The 13,393-nt window shown below is 41.5% G+C and overlaps 1 protein-coding gene across 2 annotated transcripts in view; it reads right to left on the bottom strand.

The window, feature by feature from the left end:
• The window catches only part of ALDH1A2 (aldehyde dehydrogenase 1 family member A2), a 94,846-nt gene that overhangs the window by 37,081 nt on the left and 44,372 nt on the right, over window positions 1-13,393 (bottom strand). For both annotated transcript variants that reach the window (XM_040620594.1, XM_040620595.1), the window contains exons 5-7: window positions 3,155-3,216; window positions 999-1,127; window positions 759-872 (exon numbers count right to left, since the gene is read on the bottom strand). In XM_040620594.1, coding sequence (XP_040476528.1) covers window positions 759-872; window positions 999-1,127; window positions 3,155-3,216 — 305 coding nt within the window. The remainder of the gene's footprint in view (window positions 1-758; window positions 873-998; window positions 1,128-3,154; window positions 3,217-13,393) is intronic.

Genomic DNA, 13,393 nt, shown 5'->3' with positions numbered 1-13,393 from the left:
CAGTAATATTTTGGGATGTGTAAAAATTATATGAAATTCGAATCTCAGTGTCTATAAACAAAGTCTGATGGGCCTGCAGCCATGCTCAGCCCGCACATTACCTACGGCTGCCGCTTCCTGCTCCACAAGGTCAGAGTGCAGTAGTCGCAGCAGAAACAGTAGGAGCTGCAAGGTCTCCAGGATTTACTCGCTGGCCTTCTCCCGGAAAAGTCTGCTGACCCCGCTCTTTCTCATCCCTTGTGGCCCATGGGCATAGTTAGATGCCAACTACATCCACAGGGTCTGGTGAAATCGCGGGGAGACAGAGCTGTGTTTCCATTTTAATCTCTACTAGAGATTAGTTTGGATTTCCAGCTTCTTAACCTGCTTCTGCCATTAAAGTCCTTGACTCAGAAAAGTGTTTAGAACCCCAGCTTCTGGGATAGATTTTGTTTGTTTGTTTCTTTTTGCCTCTGGGAAGTGTTCCTTTTATTTCAAACTACAATAGGGTGTTGTTTTGTTTTGTTTTCTGGGACAGGTTTTCCACAGATGGCATCACGAAAAACACTCCAAGATCTGCACCATCGAAAGGTCAACGCACAACTTGACTTTGACATTCGCGAGTGTTCTAGCTATATGACACCTTTGCCACTGTTTGAGAGCTTGGGTACTCACTGCTCTTTCGGCGTCCCGCCTATAGATAACACATTCTGTTTTCTTTCAAATCCTCTACTCCTTTGCAGGACTGTTCCCCAACCCACGGCTTCTCGGGTACCTACCTCAGTTGACCCTGTGAACGCAATCTTGTCTATGCCAATGTGAGAAGCTATTGCTGCCCCAGCCGTTGGCCCGTATCCTGGCAAAATATTGATGACTCCCGGCGGAAAGCCAGCCTAACAAAACAGAATTGGAGGAAATGTGGCTTGTGAAAGCTGATGAAGCACAGTAAAGCGGATATGCTCCAGTAGGCCCCAACGGCTAGGCGAGTGGGAGCCACTCCTCAAGTGAGTTTCCCTTACCTCCTTGATGAGGGCTCCCATGTGGAGCGCGCTGAGCGGTGTTTGTTCGGCCGGTTTAATAACTACCGTATTGCCGCAGCAAAGAGCTGGAGCAATTTTCCAAGCAAACATCAGCAGGGGGAAGTTCCACTGAAAGGAAAAAACTCAAGGTTGATAAATGAAAAAATATTCCTCTACGACTTTGTTTTCAAGCTGTGCCTGCTCAGATTTCTCAGACGAGTCCTCAACATAAATCTTGTCCGCCACAGAGTAGGGATGTTTGGATATTTTAATTACTTCATTAAGAAGAGAAGAGAGGACTGGCCTTGAAAATCTCTCCTCTTCTCTCGGTTCAGCAAATTACTATATCGCAACCACCCACCAAAGGAGATCTCAGGGTGAAAAGGGAGTCTCTGTTTTTTCTTTGTTTTGGTTTGGTTTTTCACTGTTGACATTTTATAGGTTTTTGAAATTAGACTTTGGTTCCAGTAAGTTGTTGTGTATGAAAACTTGTTCTTGCCTTCGTGATTTTGCACCAGGAGTTTCAGACGGGTTTGAGAGAGCTCTTCAGCGTGGAAGAGCTGGAAAAGAAAACTCTGGCTGTTAAGTCAACGTGTACTTCAAGGGAGTGCCTTTTCTTTACGTACACGTATTGTCACAAAGCACACGAAGACGAAAGAGAAACTGCATCGACTGATGAGGACGCAAACATTTTCATTTGCTTCCTTTCCATTGCAAAATAAACTAATGGGAAGCTGAGAAATGTAGAGGGGTGTCTGAATTCGGGGCCTAAGTTAAGCTGATTCTAAAAACAATATTGAGCTTGTGTTGTCACATAAGCACAGGGATGAACCTCAGTCCTATCAGGTGTCATTGATAATTTCATTAAGAAAGAAAACAGAAATCCTGGTCCCCTGGCTTCAGCCCTTGACCACAATGTGTTTCTGCCTGAAGCATCTCAGCTGCCACCCTTGAAAGATTCTCACTGGCCCTGGCAAGCTTGCAAAAATATACAAGTGTCTTGCCTTCACCAAACACCCAATTTCTTTTCCCCTTAGTTGTTTATAAACTTGGGAGTCCACAGTGATGTTTTAATTCCATCTACAGTATATAAATCTTGGAGTGCGGTAATTGAGCCGGAGTTGCCTGACAAGTGGCTCTTGTGCTGTCAGTGAACGCTGGAGCTCCGAGCTTGCCTCTGGGGAAGGGCGAGAAGAGCAGGTCTGAGTTCCTGGGATGAAGGTGACGGGCCTCACCCCTGGCCTGGTCCAAGTGGGACCTCCCTAGGTGGGTTAGGAGCAGGAGAACATAACCCAACCTCTCATTTTCTGTTTCATTCTCTAGTAAATTTCACAGAAACCCACAGCTTGCCAATCACTTAAGAAAATACTAATACCTGTCAAAATTCTTTGCCCCTTCCCAAAGCCAAAGATGACTTTCTCCTATATTTTGGAAAGAGCGCACTTCTTGCCTCTACCGTAAGAGTTTAATTTGAGCCGCCCCTGAAATCCCTGCCAGAGTGATTAGCTAGTATTGCTGGAAGATTCGATGATGTTTTAGACAGTGCCAAGGCTGTGTATGAGAGAGGGGGGAAAAAAAAGACAATGTTTAATGTTCCAATCCAAACACTAAGCACTACATCTATTTCCCTTTACAAGACATACAACAGCCCGGCATGGTTTCAATTATGACCATGACGTTAGTTGTACTGCTGTGTCTTCTGTAGACTCTTCTATCTAGATTCTTGTGAAAAGAAACAGTGGGAAAGAATGGATTAAAAGACCATATAAAACAATATGCCTGGAAAGATGGTGAGTCATAGTTCTAAAAAATAAACAAGCAAATATAACAAAGCATTAATTTTCCATAAGCGGAACGGACATCCATAAGCAAGGGCAGGTTATTAATACACTGGGCTTTGCTTATTTTAATCATGAGAATTCCATGGCTTGAGAACTCAACTCCTGGTAACGGAGCCGAAACCCTATTAACCTGTTCAAATAAGCATTTGCGGGGAGGCTGTTAAAGATATGTCAACAACATGAGCTCAATCCGCCCCCCCAAGTAATGGAAAGCATACCTCGCTGAGGTTCATGTTTTAAGTACCTTTAAGAGAACTGGTTCCAATGAAAATAAATAGGAGGAAATAAATAGGAGGCGTGAGGAGATTCACTCACCGGGATGATCTGTCCACACACTCCAATGGGTTCGTGTCTGGTAAAGGTAAAGTAATCTCCATCTGAAAGAAATGCGCACGGTCACTACCAGAGAATTCGGATTAGAAGAAAAAACGGAGAGGGAGAATTTGGGTGGCCATGAAAAAAACAGAAATAAAGTTGAGAAAACATCCTTCTCAACCATGTAGGAAAGCTGGTAGAAGAGCTTATCACTCGGCACAGGGTGTCTCCGGATATGGCGCCCAGACAGCCAGAGTACTGATGAGGGGGCCTCGAAGGTGAAATGAAGGACAAGTTTATGACACTAGAAGCAGTCTTCTGGGGAGGTGGGGGCAGGGGACAGGTGATGGGAGGAGAGGGGCTGGGAACTGGAAAATCATAAACACTCAATTTTATGTTAAGTGCTTAAACGATACTTCAATGTACCTCAACATTTTAAATAACTTTCTGAAGTATTAAAAAAAAAAACCTAAGTAAAACGCTACTGGGTAAATTTTAAATGGTAGAGGCAACTAGAAAAGGTGAGTAGTACAGTAAGATCTTTTTTATAAGTGAATCCAGGCGTCAAAACACACTTTCTGTGTACTGGGGGGATAGAGACACGTCCGGCCCTCTTTCAAGAAGGCAAAAGCCTACGTCAAAATAGATTCCATCAAAAACCCCAAAGACTCTGACCTCAAATTAGCCATGGAAATAAGGATGATGATTTAATAATCTTATTTTTCCTATAGGAGCAATAAGCAATTGGAATAATTACCCAGGAAATCCAAAACAAATTTTTCTTTAGGAAAATGCCATTATGTTTACCCGAATTATTTTATTTTTAAATTTTTTATAGATGCACTATTTACTGAAATAGTCTGTTAATGAATATTTAGATTGTTTCCAGTCTTTTGCTAGTACGAACAATGTTGCAATGAATTATTTCATCTTTATGTATGTGTACACATATATTTTTGATCAATTCCTTGAGGTAGAATTGCTGAATGAAAGCATATATTCATATTAAGTAGTAATAAATTTTTGGACCTGACCTCCCTAGATATTGTATCAACTTGAACAGCCATCAACAATGTGTGATAGATTCTGTGTCAATACACTATTTTTTTTATATATTTAGATTTTGTCAGTTAACATATAGTGCATTATCCGTTTCTGGAGTAGAAGTCAGTGACCCATCACTTACATAACCCCGGTGCTCATCACAAGTGCCCTCTTGAATACCCATCACCCATCGAGCCTACCCCCACCCACCTCCCTCCGGCAACCCTGAGTTTGTTCTCTGTCATTAAGAGTCCCTCACGGCTTATTTCCCTGTCTCCTTTTTTTCTTTCCCCCCTTCCCATATGTTCATGTTTTCTTTCTTAAATTCCACATATGAGTGAGATGATATGGTATTTGTCTTTCTCTGACTGACGTATTTCACTTAGCATAATACACTCTAGCTCCATCACTGAAAATGGCAATATTTCATTCTTTTTGATGGCTGAGTAATATTCCTATATAGGATTTGATATATAGATCAGGTTTTGTCTGAATTATTTGAAATGACTAATTGGAATAACCAAAGAATGGTTTGTTCTTAGCACATGGCACTACAATGCCAGTACTGGACAAAGTCTTTGTTTTTCCCTCAACTGCCAACACTTTGGCCACTTCACTCATATTTGTTTTCTATCTCAAAACCTGTCCCCTGGGGAAAGTGAAGACCCTCAGTTACTTCTCCTGAAGAGCAGTAATCTTAAGGATGAGGATGAAGTGGGGACAGGAGGAGTGTGCGGGTTGGGAGAAGAGAAAGGATGTGATTGTTTATTACTGTCTCTCAACACAACTAAACCACTCCTCTTTGTCACACAGAACTGTTTTAATTAAATTCGAAATTAGGCATTTTAAAACAATTAAAGGTCTCTCCCCTTCCTGGACCTCTTCCCAGAATTTACAGCTCTCTGTTGCTGGTGTATTTTTTCAAAGAACTTTTTTTTTCACATACAAGTATATGTAGCATCCTTTTATTCCTTCCTCCGGCTTTTTAAGAAATATAAATATGGCCATATTATTCACAGTCTTCTACATTTTTTCTCACTCTTCTTCCATATATAGCTTACACATTTTTTAAACTGCTGAATGCTACTCGACTGGCTTAGTAAATACTTAAAACTGCTATAAACTGTCCTGAGGGACACAGAGATTGCTTTCAGTTTAGACTATTATAAATAATGCTTTAAACATGATCATTTCACATTATCTTTGCATATCTGTGGAATTTCATGGTCAAAGTGTATGTGCATTTCCCATTTTGATAAATACTGCCAAATCATCCTTCAGAAAAGTTACACAATTTATGATTCCAACAAATACATGGTATTTTTTTCCCATGTTTCCTATGTTTCTCTTTAACACTGGGGCTTTTCAAACATTTTATAATTTCAATTAACTTGACAGGTGGAAAATGACAACTTGTTTTGATTTGTGTTTCATGATAGATACATGGCATGAATATCTTCTCATGTTTACTGGCCATTTGCAATTGTTTTCTTCAAATTTATATCTTTTGCCCTTTTCCTATTGGGTTATTCAACTTTTTAGTCAGTTGAAGAACTCTACATACGTACATTAAGGAAATTAGATTTTTGTCGTGTGCATATGCAAAAATTTTCCCCAATATGTGCTGCCCATCTCCAAATTTTGTTTAATGACAATGCTTTAAATGGAAGAAATTAGGAAATAGCATTCAACAACTGTAAGAAGGAAATTATTTTAGTGTATATCCCCACTAAAGCAAAAGTAGCCCAGATGTGGAAACTGTCCATAGGATGACAATAAGAAGTCTGGGTAATACTTTAAAAATCAAATCAACGCTCTTAGCTTTGTATGCAGACAGCTCAAGAATTTTCAGATACCATTCTTTACAAAAGTACAAGTTACTGTCCTTTTTCAACTTACAATCTCTGAAAAAAAATTTTTTTAATATCAATACCTTTTACTGCTTCTCTTTGTGTGTGTGTGTGTGTAAGATATAAATGTGATGTCAGTCTCTTCTACCCGGAAGGTGTTTCATAAGGAGCAATAACCCTGATCAAGAGGCTAGACGGTTTCATTTGCACAGAAATCATCCCAACTCAAGTGTAACTTGGCTAAGGTGACGGCCCCGGGTGGCTCAGCACAGATGACAGAATCAGAGTATCATGTCAAGAGGGGATACAAACGGGCTGAGAAAAGATGGGGATCTGGGCTGAAGAACCCCACAGGCGTTTACTGCGGCAGCACATGTGGGAGGCTGGAGTGGTTCGGAGGAAGCATGTCCCCCCTCTACAGTCTGATGGCTGAAGAACTTAGTTGTATTACTTATATAATTTCCAAAGTTCCTGAAGAAATGAAAGAGAAATAAAATGTGGGCGAAATCTTACAAGGCTGACCTCATAAGGAATTGAACTTGACTCCATAATTGTGTCCCAAGAGAAACATGGGGAATGAACACTTCCTTGGATAAACTGTCCACAGATTTGACACTTAGCTCAAGGCTGACACAAAGAATGGACTGAAGAATCTTCCATCTCTACAGCTCCTCTAAGCAGGGAATAAAGAAATAAAGGGTACTTTGGTGCTTGAACTCTTCCCCAAAGAATCCTGTGTGAAAGAGATAAAGGGGCCCTGACCTTGAGCTCAGTCTGTATTCTCATCTGGTTAGTGAAGATGATTCTGGACACCCCGAGTCTGACCAGGGGTGCCGGGCAAACATGAGAACTATGCCTTCTAGGCATACCTTTGGCTAGGGCTAACGGCACCACAGAGGTCCTCCAAGCTACTCTAACCCTGCCCTGAATCCCACCAGGCTTCTCCGCTAACGTTACCCCAAGGCCACCTTCATAATTTTCATCACATCCAAGTACATCACTAACTCTGTTACTTAATAATTTGTTACATTATCTTTTAAAAAATATGTAAAAAGCTACTTGTTAGCCTCACCTTAGAAAAACCTATGAAACAACAGGTTTCATGAGCTAGCAATATTTTCTTCAAACCTAGTAATTAAAATGAAGAATGCTCACTACTTTACTGTGTAGAATGATCCTGCACTCTCCAGTGCCATGTGGTATGCTACTGGGCTTCTCAAACTGAACCGTGCATATGAAGCACCTGGACAGCTTGTTAAAATGGTTTTTGAATCAGTGAGTCTGGGGTAGGACCTGAGAGTCTGCATTTCTCCAAGCTTCCAGACGATTATGGTGCTTCTGATCTACGGACCATGCTCCAGCTAGCGAGCTTCGGAGGAACCAAAAGAGCAAAGAGGGTCCACGAGGATCGTGAGGACCCACAGCTGCTTTACAGCTGCTGACTTCATGTCTGTTTATTTTACTGTTTGCCTCTCTGATGACTCTACTGATTTGCCTGAAAGAAGATTAAGCGGAGGAGAATCTGATCAACCTTTTTAATATTTTAAAAATACTAAATTAAGAACAAAAACATGTCTTTCTATAGAGCTTAGCAAACTATTTTTTTTTAAGGTTTTATTTATTTATTTGACAGAGAGACAGCCAGCGAGAGAGGGAACACAAGCAGGGGGGAGTGGGAGAGGAAGAAGCAGGCTCCCAGCAGAGGAGCCCGATGTGGGGCTCGATCCCGGAACGCCGGGATCACGCCCTGAGCCGAAGGCAGACACTTAACAACTGCGCTACCCAGGCGCCCCTTAGCAAACTATTTTGACATTATCTCATTTCGTGCTCAAAACAACTCTATGAAAAAAACATAGGGTAACAGTTATTATCAGTATTTTGTAAGTAGAGAAAAAAATGGCACAGAGAGGTTAGATCTAAAGTGACTTAACTTGATTAAACCAAGTTTAATCAAGACTTGAATCTGGGTCATCAGATTTCAAGTTCATTGCCCTTCAAAATAGATTAAAGACTCTTCTGTGAATAGAGGGTTGGATTTAGGTGGATATCACAAACCACAGAACAGCAGTATGACATCTAGGAGTGCCAAGGAGGGAAAAAAGGATCACCCTTTTGTGAAGAGTCAAGATGATTCTTTGAGGACTTTTTATGTGGACACAGAGAACTCACATAAATTCCAGTATGTAAGAAAGAAAGGGAACACTGCAGATCGACACCTCCTCCCCTCAGATGGGGCAGCCTGGGACTAAGTGCCTCTCTCCTCTTCATGGAAACAGAGCCAACTCCAAGGGTAACAGAGTGTTACTTCTCCCTCTCTCTCTCATATACCTCAGATGCTACATAAAGAGTACTCTTCTCTGCCTAAGAGAAAATTACAGCCCATTTCCCCACCTTTTATGCTAATAATGTGCTCTAAATATGGCCAGATGACTTATAGGGTATTCCCTTCATTTCTCTTGCTTTGTGCGATAGAGTGCTTCAGCTGAATATAGAAAAAAATCTTAGGGCCCCTGGGCGTCTCAGTTGGTCAAAGCGTCCGACTCCTGATTTCAGTTCAGGTCACGATCTGAAGGTTGTGAGACTGAGCCCTGTGTCGGGCTCCACACTGGGCATGAAGCCTGCTTAAGATTCTCTCTCTCCCTCTCCCTCTGCACCACCACCTCTAAAAAGAAAAAAAGAAAGAAAAAGAAAAAGAAAAAGATCTCCACCCAAACAGATACTGTTTTAAGGCTATGATGATCTTAGGTCTTCTTACCAAATATGAGATATTACAGGGAGAGTTCAGACTCAGCAAGAAAGGACTATATTTGATGAGAATACCAGAAAAATGTTCTGGATTCCAAATTCAGAGCCAACAAGTTAGATCATAACTGTGGTGGAGAAAATTAAAGAAGAGATGAGATACCAAACCAGAAATACAAAATCACACATGTAGGAATTCTCTCTCTCAGCCTCTTTTCTCTTTCACTCAAAAAAGTAAAAAATACAGGGTAATCAATACCACTCTTGAAAGGAGTTCAAGTTCACCCAGAGACAACTTCTCTGACGTGTTTTTGTATTTGAATTTTTACAACTCATTAAGAATATAAAAAAATCTTACAATTAAATATGTTATTATACCATGAATCTGGTTGACCTATGGATCAAATTTTATTGACTATGCGTAAATTGAGCCATTTCTAGAATTATATTAAGAAAAGCCTTTGACCCCTAGAAATGAATAATAGAGCAAGCCTCTTCTGTATTTGGGAAATGTCAAGCCACTGTTCTATGTTCTTGATGGGAACTTGTCAAACTACACAGGACAGACAGCAATTATTTAGTTCGTTAGAACAACTTCATTATTTGAATTATTCCTCCAGAGTTATCCTTACTTCTTAAGGCAGAGCTTATCATTGATTGAAAGAATTTTTCTACAAAATTTTTATTCTCATAGGAATACCGGCCACTGGCACAGTCTCTGCATGAACTTGAGTATGTTTAGACAGTATGTCAATAAAATCAGAAAAATCTGAAATGTGCCAGAAATTGAGGAGGAATGTATCTAACATGAACTTCAAGAAATAGCTTCCAGTTACAATACTAAGAGTATTTCAAGAACTACAGCAAATTTTATATACTCACTAAAAGTGAGTTTATTTAATAGCATAAAATGCTATAACACGATTCAGTGAATGGAATCTCTAGTCTGTTTCGAGGAGTTAGTAGCCCTCGTGATGACCCCAGTATTCAACAATTAGACCAGCTACACTGAGTTATTCCATTATGTCCCCGATTCAATACCTATGTATTCTGACACCGAACAGACCTCACTGAACATTTGCAGCTATAATGATAAACCCTATAAAGGCCTATACAAACACTGAGACTCGATGTTAGCGTGTGATGGTCTAACACTGTCCTTCCCAAGAGTCTGCTAGCAGCTTCTCAGAGGTTAGATCACATGTTCCTGAGTCAGGAAGATCGCTTAGCTCCACCCTGCTCCCTCACGTGCTCTGGGAAGAAAGAGACTTCTCGGCCTCCGTTTCTTTGTCTGACAAATGAGTAGACTGGCCTTGGGACCCCTCAGGGCTTTTTTAACCCTAAACTCTCAAAGAGATCACATATGAAGCAGACGTCACAACCTCCTGTCACCAGCATTTCAGGTCCTAGGAAGGACCCTGGGTTCTCTGTAGGTGGGCCAAGCAAACAGCTCCTCGCTCTCGGTCTGAGTGAACGAGGGACCTCACCACGCATAGTCTCGGTCAACAACACTAAACTAGACTGAGCTGCTGAAGGCAGCGCCTTATGATTTGAGTCAATGTCTGCACCTTTTTAGCCTATTCTTCAGTTTAAAAGGTAAAACTGAAAGGGGGTGTAGTGGATAAATAATTACATATGATCTGGGTAGATTTTTTAGCCTTTGCTATAGTCTAATGTATCATAAGGCCACTTTCATGTCAGAATTCAGCTTAAAGCACGGATGTTTTCCCTGCTTACATATCACAAAATCAAGGAAATCAACACTTGTTACAGAGAAAAATCTTCAGTCATGTAAATCGATTAACCTCCATTTCTCCCTCGGTAAACTGAAAACAAGCTTGGGTGCTTCCTCCATCACAAGGAGTCTGTGGACATGAACGGAAGCAGAAGATTTTGATATAGGTTAAAAATAATCAAAATGGGGAAAATAATATTCCCCCTGCAGGGCTGCTGTGAGATTAGAGATAATATAATGGCACAAAGTGATCAATAAATCACAGTAATGATTTTTATTTATCAGCATAATTAGATGGTGCCATAGTAAAAGGGTCAAAGCTTAGGATTTATGGTCCGAAAGAACAGTTCCATTGAATACCACGGCAGGAAATAAAAACCAGTGTTGTCAAGTGAACAACACCGAGACCCTTGTGAATCACACTGATATTGCAGGACTCCGTGATAGTGTCCGACTGTGGGCTTTGCGTGAGGGGGGATGGGGAGGGCTGGGAGAAGCCCTCAATTCAGAGGGAGAAACAGCTGCCCAGCAGAAGGTTCAAAGTGCTCATGCCATGACCTGTTCTCCTCTTCTCAAATATTCTGAAGGAGGGTTACGGTTCAGGGGGAGGGGAAAAAAGCAGGTCCTTGCTCTAGGTATCGATTATATAATCAAAGTGCTCTCTGTAAACTGCAATTTTGATCAAGGCGTTTGTCATTTAAAAGACTTCAGTGACTTGCCACAGCTTTGAAATACAGCTTGTACCATGCTTTACCAGGCCTCTGAGCCCCACCATCTTCCCCACCTGGCTATGCCGTCAGACCCACCGCCACACCATCCTGTCCACCCTCCATGCTCTGCACAGGCTACTGTCACCACCCATGATGACCCTACCTCCATCTCACTGAACTACCCTCAAGGACCATCCTGTACATCTCACCGCCTTCTCCAGGAAGCCTTAACACCCAGTGAGGTGCCTCTCCTACGGCGTCCCATTGAACGCATGATGCCACAGCCGAATAAGCCACACTGTATTGCAATCACTTGTCCACCTTGTTGTTTTTTTACTGTTCTTTAACCATCTTACTTACTCACCTTTGTATCTCCAGTGCTTTCCCCAAGACAGGAAACACAGCAGGTGCTCAAAAACAAACAAATAAAACACAACACAACAAAAAATCTATCGAATGAATGAATGCATGAAGGAAAGACTGAATGACTGAGAAGCTGAAGCTGATGCCTGGGAGAGGAGATGGAGGAATAGCTCTCTCCCCGTTACAGGGCAGATCGCCCTGCCTCCCTACATGGGAAGGAGTGAAAGAGACAAGAGCATAATTCCCCCTACTCTCTTTGGGTCTTATCCTTTAGAGTCAGAGATACTAAGCTGGATGAACCATACGATGTCCTTCAATGAAAACAAAGTGATCTATATTTTAAAATAAAAAAAATTTTTCCAAAGGTTTACTTTTAATGGGTGACCAGACAGAACGGTACTTTTCATCTCTGTCTTTCCTCCAGAAGCAACGGTTTGGTATTTGCTGATTCAGTGTCCAAGCCAACAGGAAGCGAAAGTCTGTTAACCTAACCATCTGCAGAGGATTAAAGGCTTCACCAGGTGACTGGCCTCTTCATCTTCCTGTCCTGCTGAGCCGGTCTCCATAAGAAGAGGGACCATAATGGCTTAGGCAGAGAGAGACTCGGGTTTGAATCTCTGGCCTGCTACTTACTAGCCATGTCACCTTGTTCAAGACGCTAAACCCTTGCTGTCTCATTTTCTTATCTGTAAAATGGGTACAATACCTTTTAAAACCCAATCTGCCTCACAGGCACACACACAGAATCACACGGGTCCTGTGGGTGAAAGAACACTTTACACAATCAAGTACTATGTAAATAAAAACTATGTTATTCCTTTATATTATAATTCCAAATGTAAAATTAGGGTATTTCACAAAGAAATGTACGTAACACAATAAAGACCACATGGTTAAAGACTAATAAACTTCTTATATTCCAGATTTCAGTGGAAAAAGCCAAGAATACAGGGACAAAATGAAGCTGATGTTAAATTATGGAGTTACAAATGACAAACACAAATGGATTGACTGAACACATCTGAGAACAAGTAAGTGGATAGTAATGACCCCTCCCCTTTCCCTGACCTTCCTCTATCCCCTCACCCGGTTCAGTACAGATTCCTTAAGCACTGAACTAGCCAGAGGGGCCAAGGAGCTGAATTCTCAGGAGCCTACAGGCAAGTGTAGGCTTTAGGCAACTGTACCTAAACCTGGAACAGAGAGGAAAGCTGCCAAGTTCACCTTGCCTCCAGCCTTCCCTGTTCTGCGGGAGGCACCACAGCGAGAGCTCTTCCACCTCAAATGCCCAGCCTCCGAGGAGCACTGCCTGGCCACCTGAAGCGTGCCTCACCTTGTATCCCTCTAAATGCACTTTGAGAAAAATTAGGGAAACTAAATATTCCTTAGGACTTAAGAGAATTCCTCACTTTTCTCCTTCACGGGATGAACACCAGTTTGTGCTTAAAGGTGAGAGATGATCATGGCAGCCTTTCGAAACCCTGTGTTTCTAACTCCTACGTCAACGTCCTCAGGATCTCCAAAGAGCATCAGATGGAAACAGTGAGGCCTATGCACCAACCACCTCTTGTCAGATGAAGTAAAATAAAGCATCAAACATCAGAGACTTCAGGAAATCTTGATCTAATCAGGGTCTTCTCTCCCAAGAAAGCAAAAGAACACTAAGACATTTTTAGGCCAAATAGAGATGTACGTGTCCAGCCTTCTGTTTCATCTTACTTCTTAAGATGTTTGTAAATCATAAGAAAAGATATTTAAATGCCCCAAACATATTTGTTTTAATAGTGAAATGGCG

This window comes from Ursus maritimus, unplaced genomic scaffold (genome assembly GCF_017311325.1).
Source record: "Ursus maritimus isolate PB19 unplaced genomic scaffold, ASM1731132v1 scaffold_35, whole genome shotgun sequence".
Classification (NCBI taxonomy): domain Eukaryota; kingdom Metazoa; phylum Chordata; class Mammalia; order Carnivora; family Ursidae; genus Ursus; species Ursus maritimus.
The sequence above is the reverse complement of the archived record's forward strand: the minus strand, read 5'-3'. Positions and strand labels throughout refer to the sequence as shown.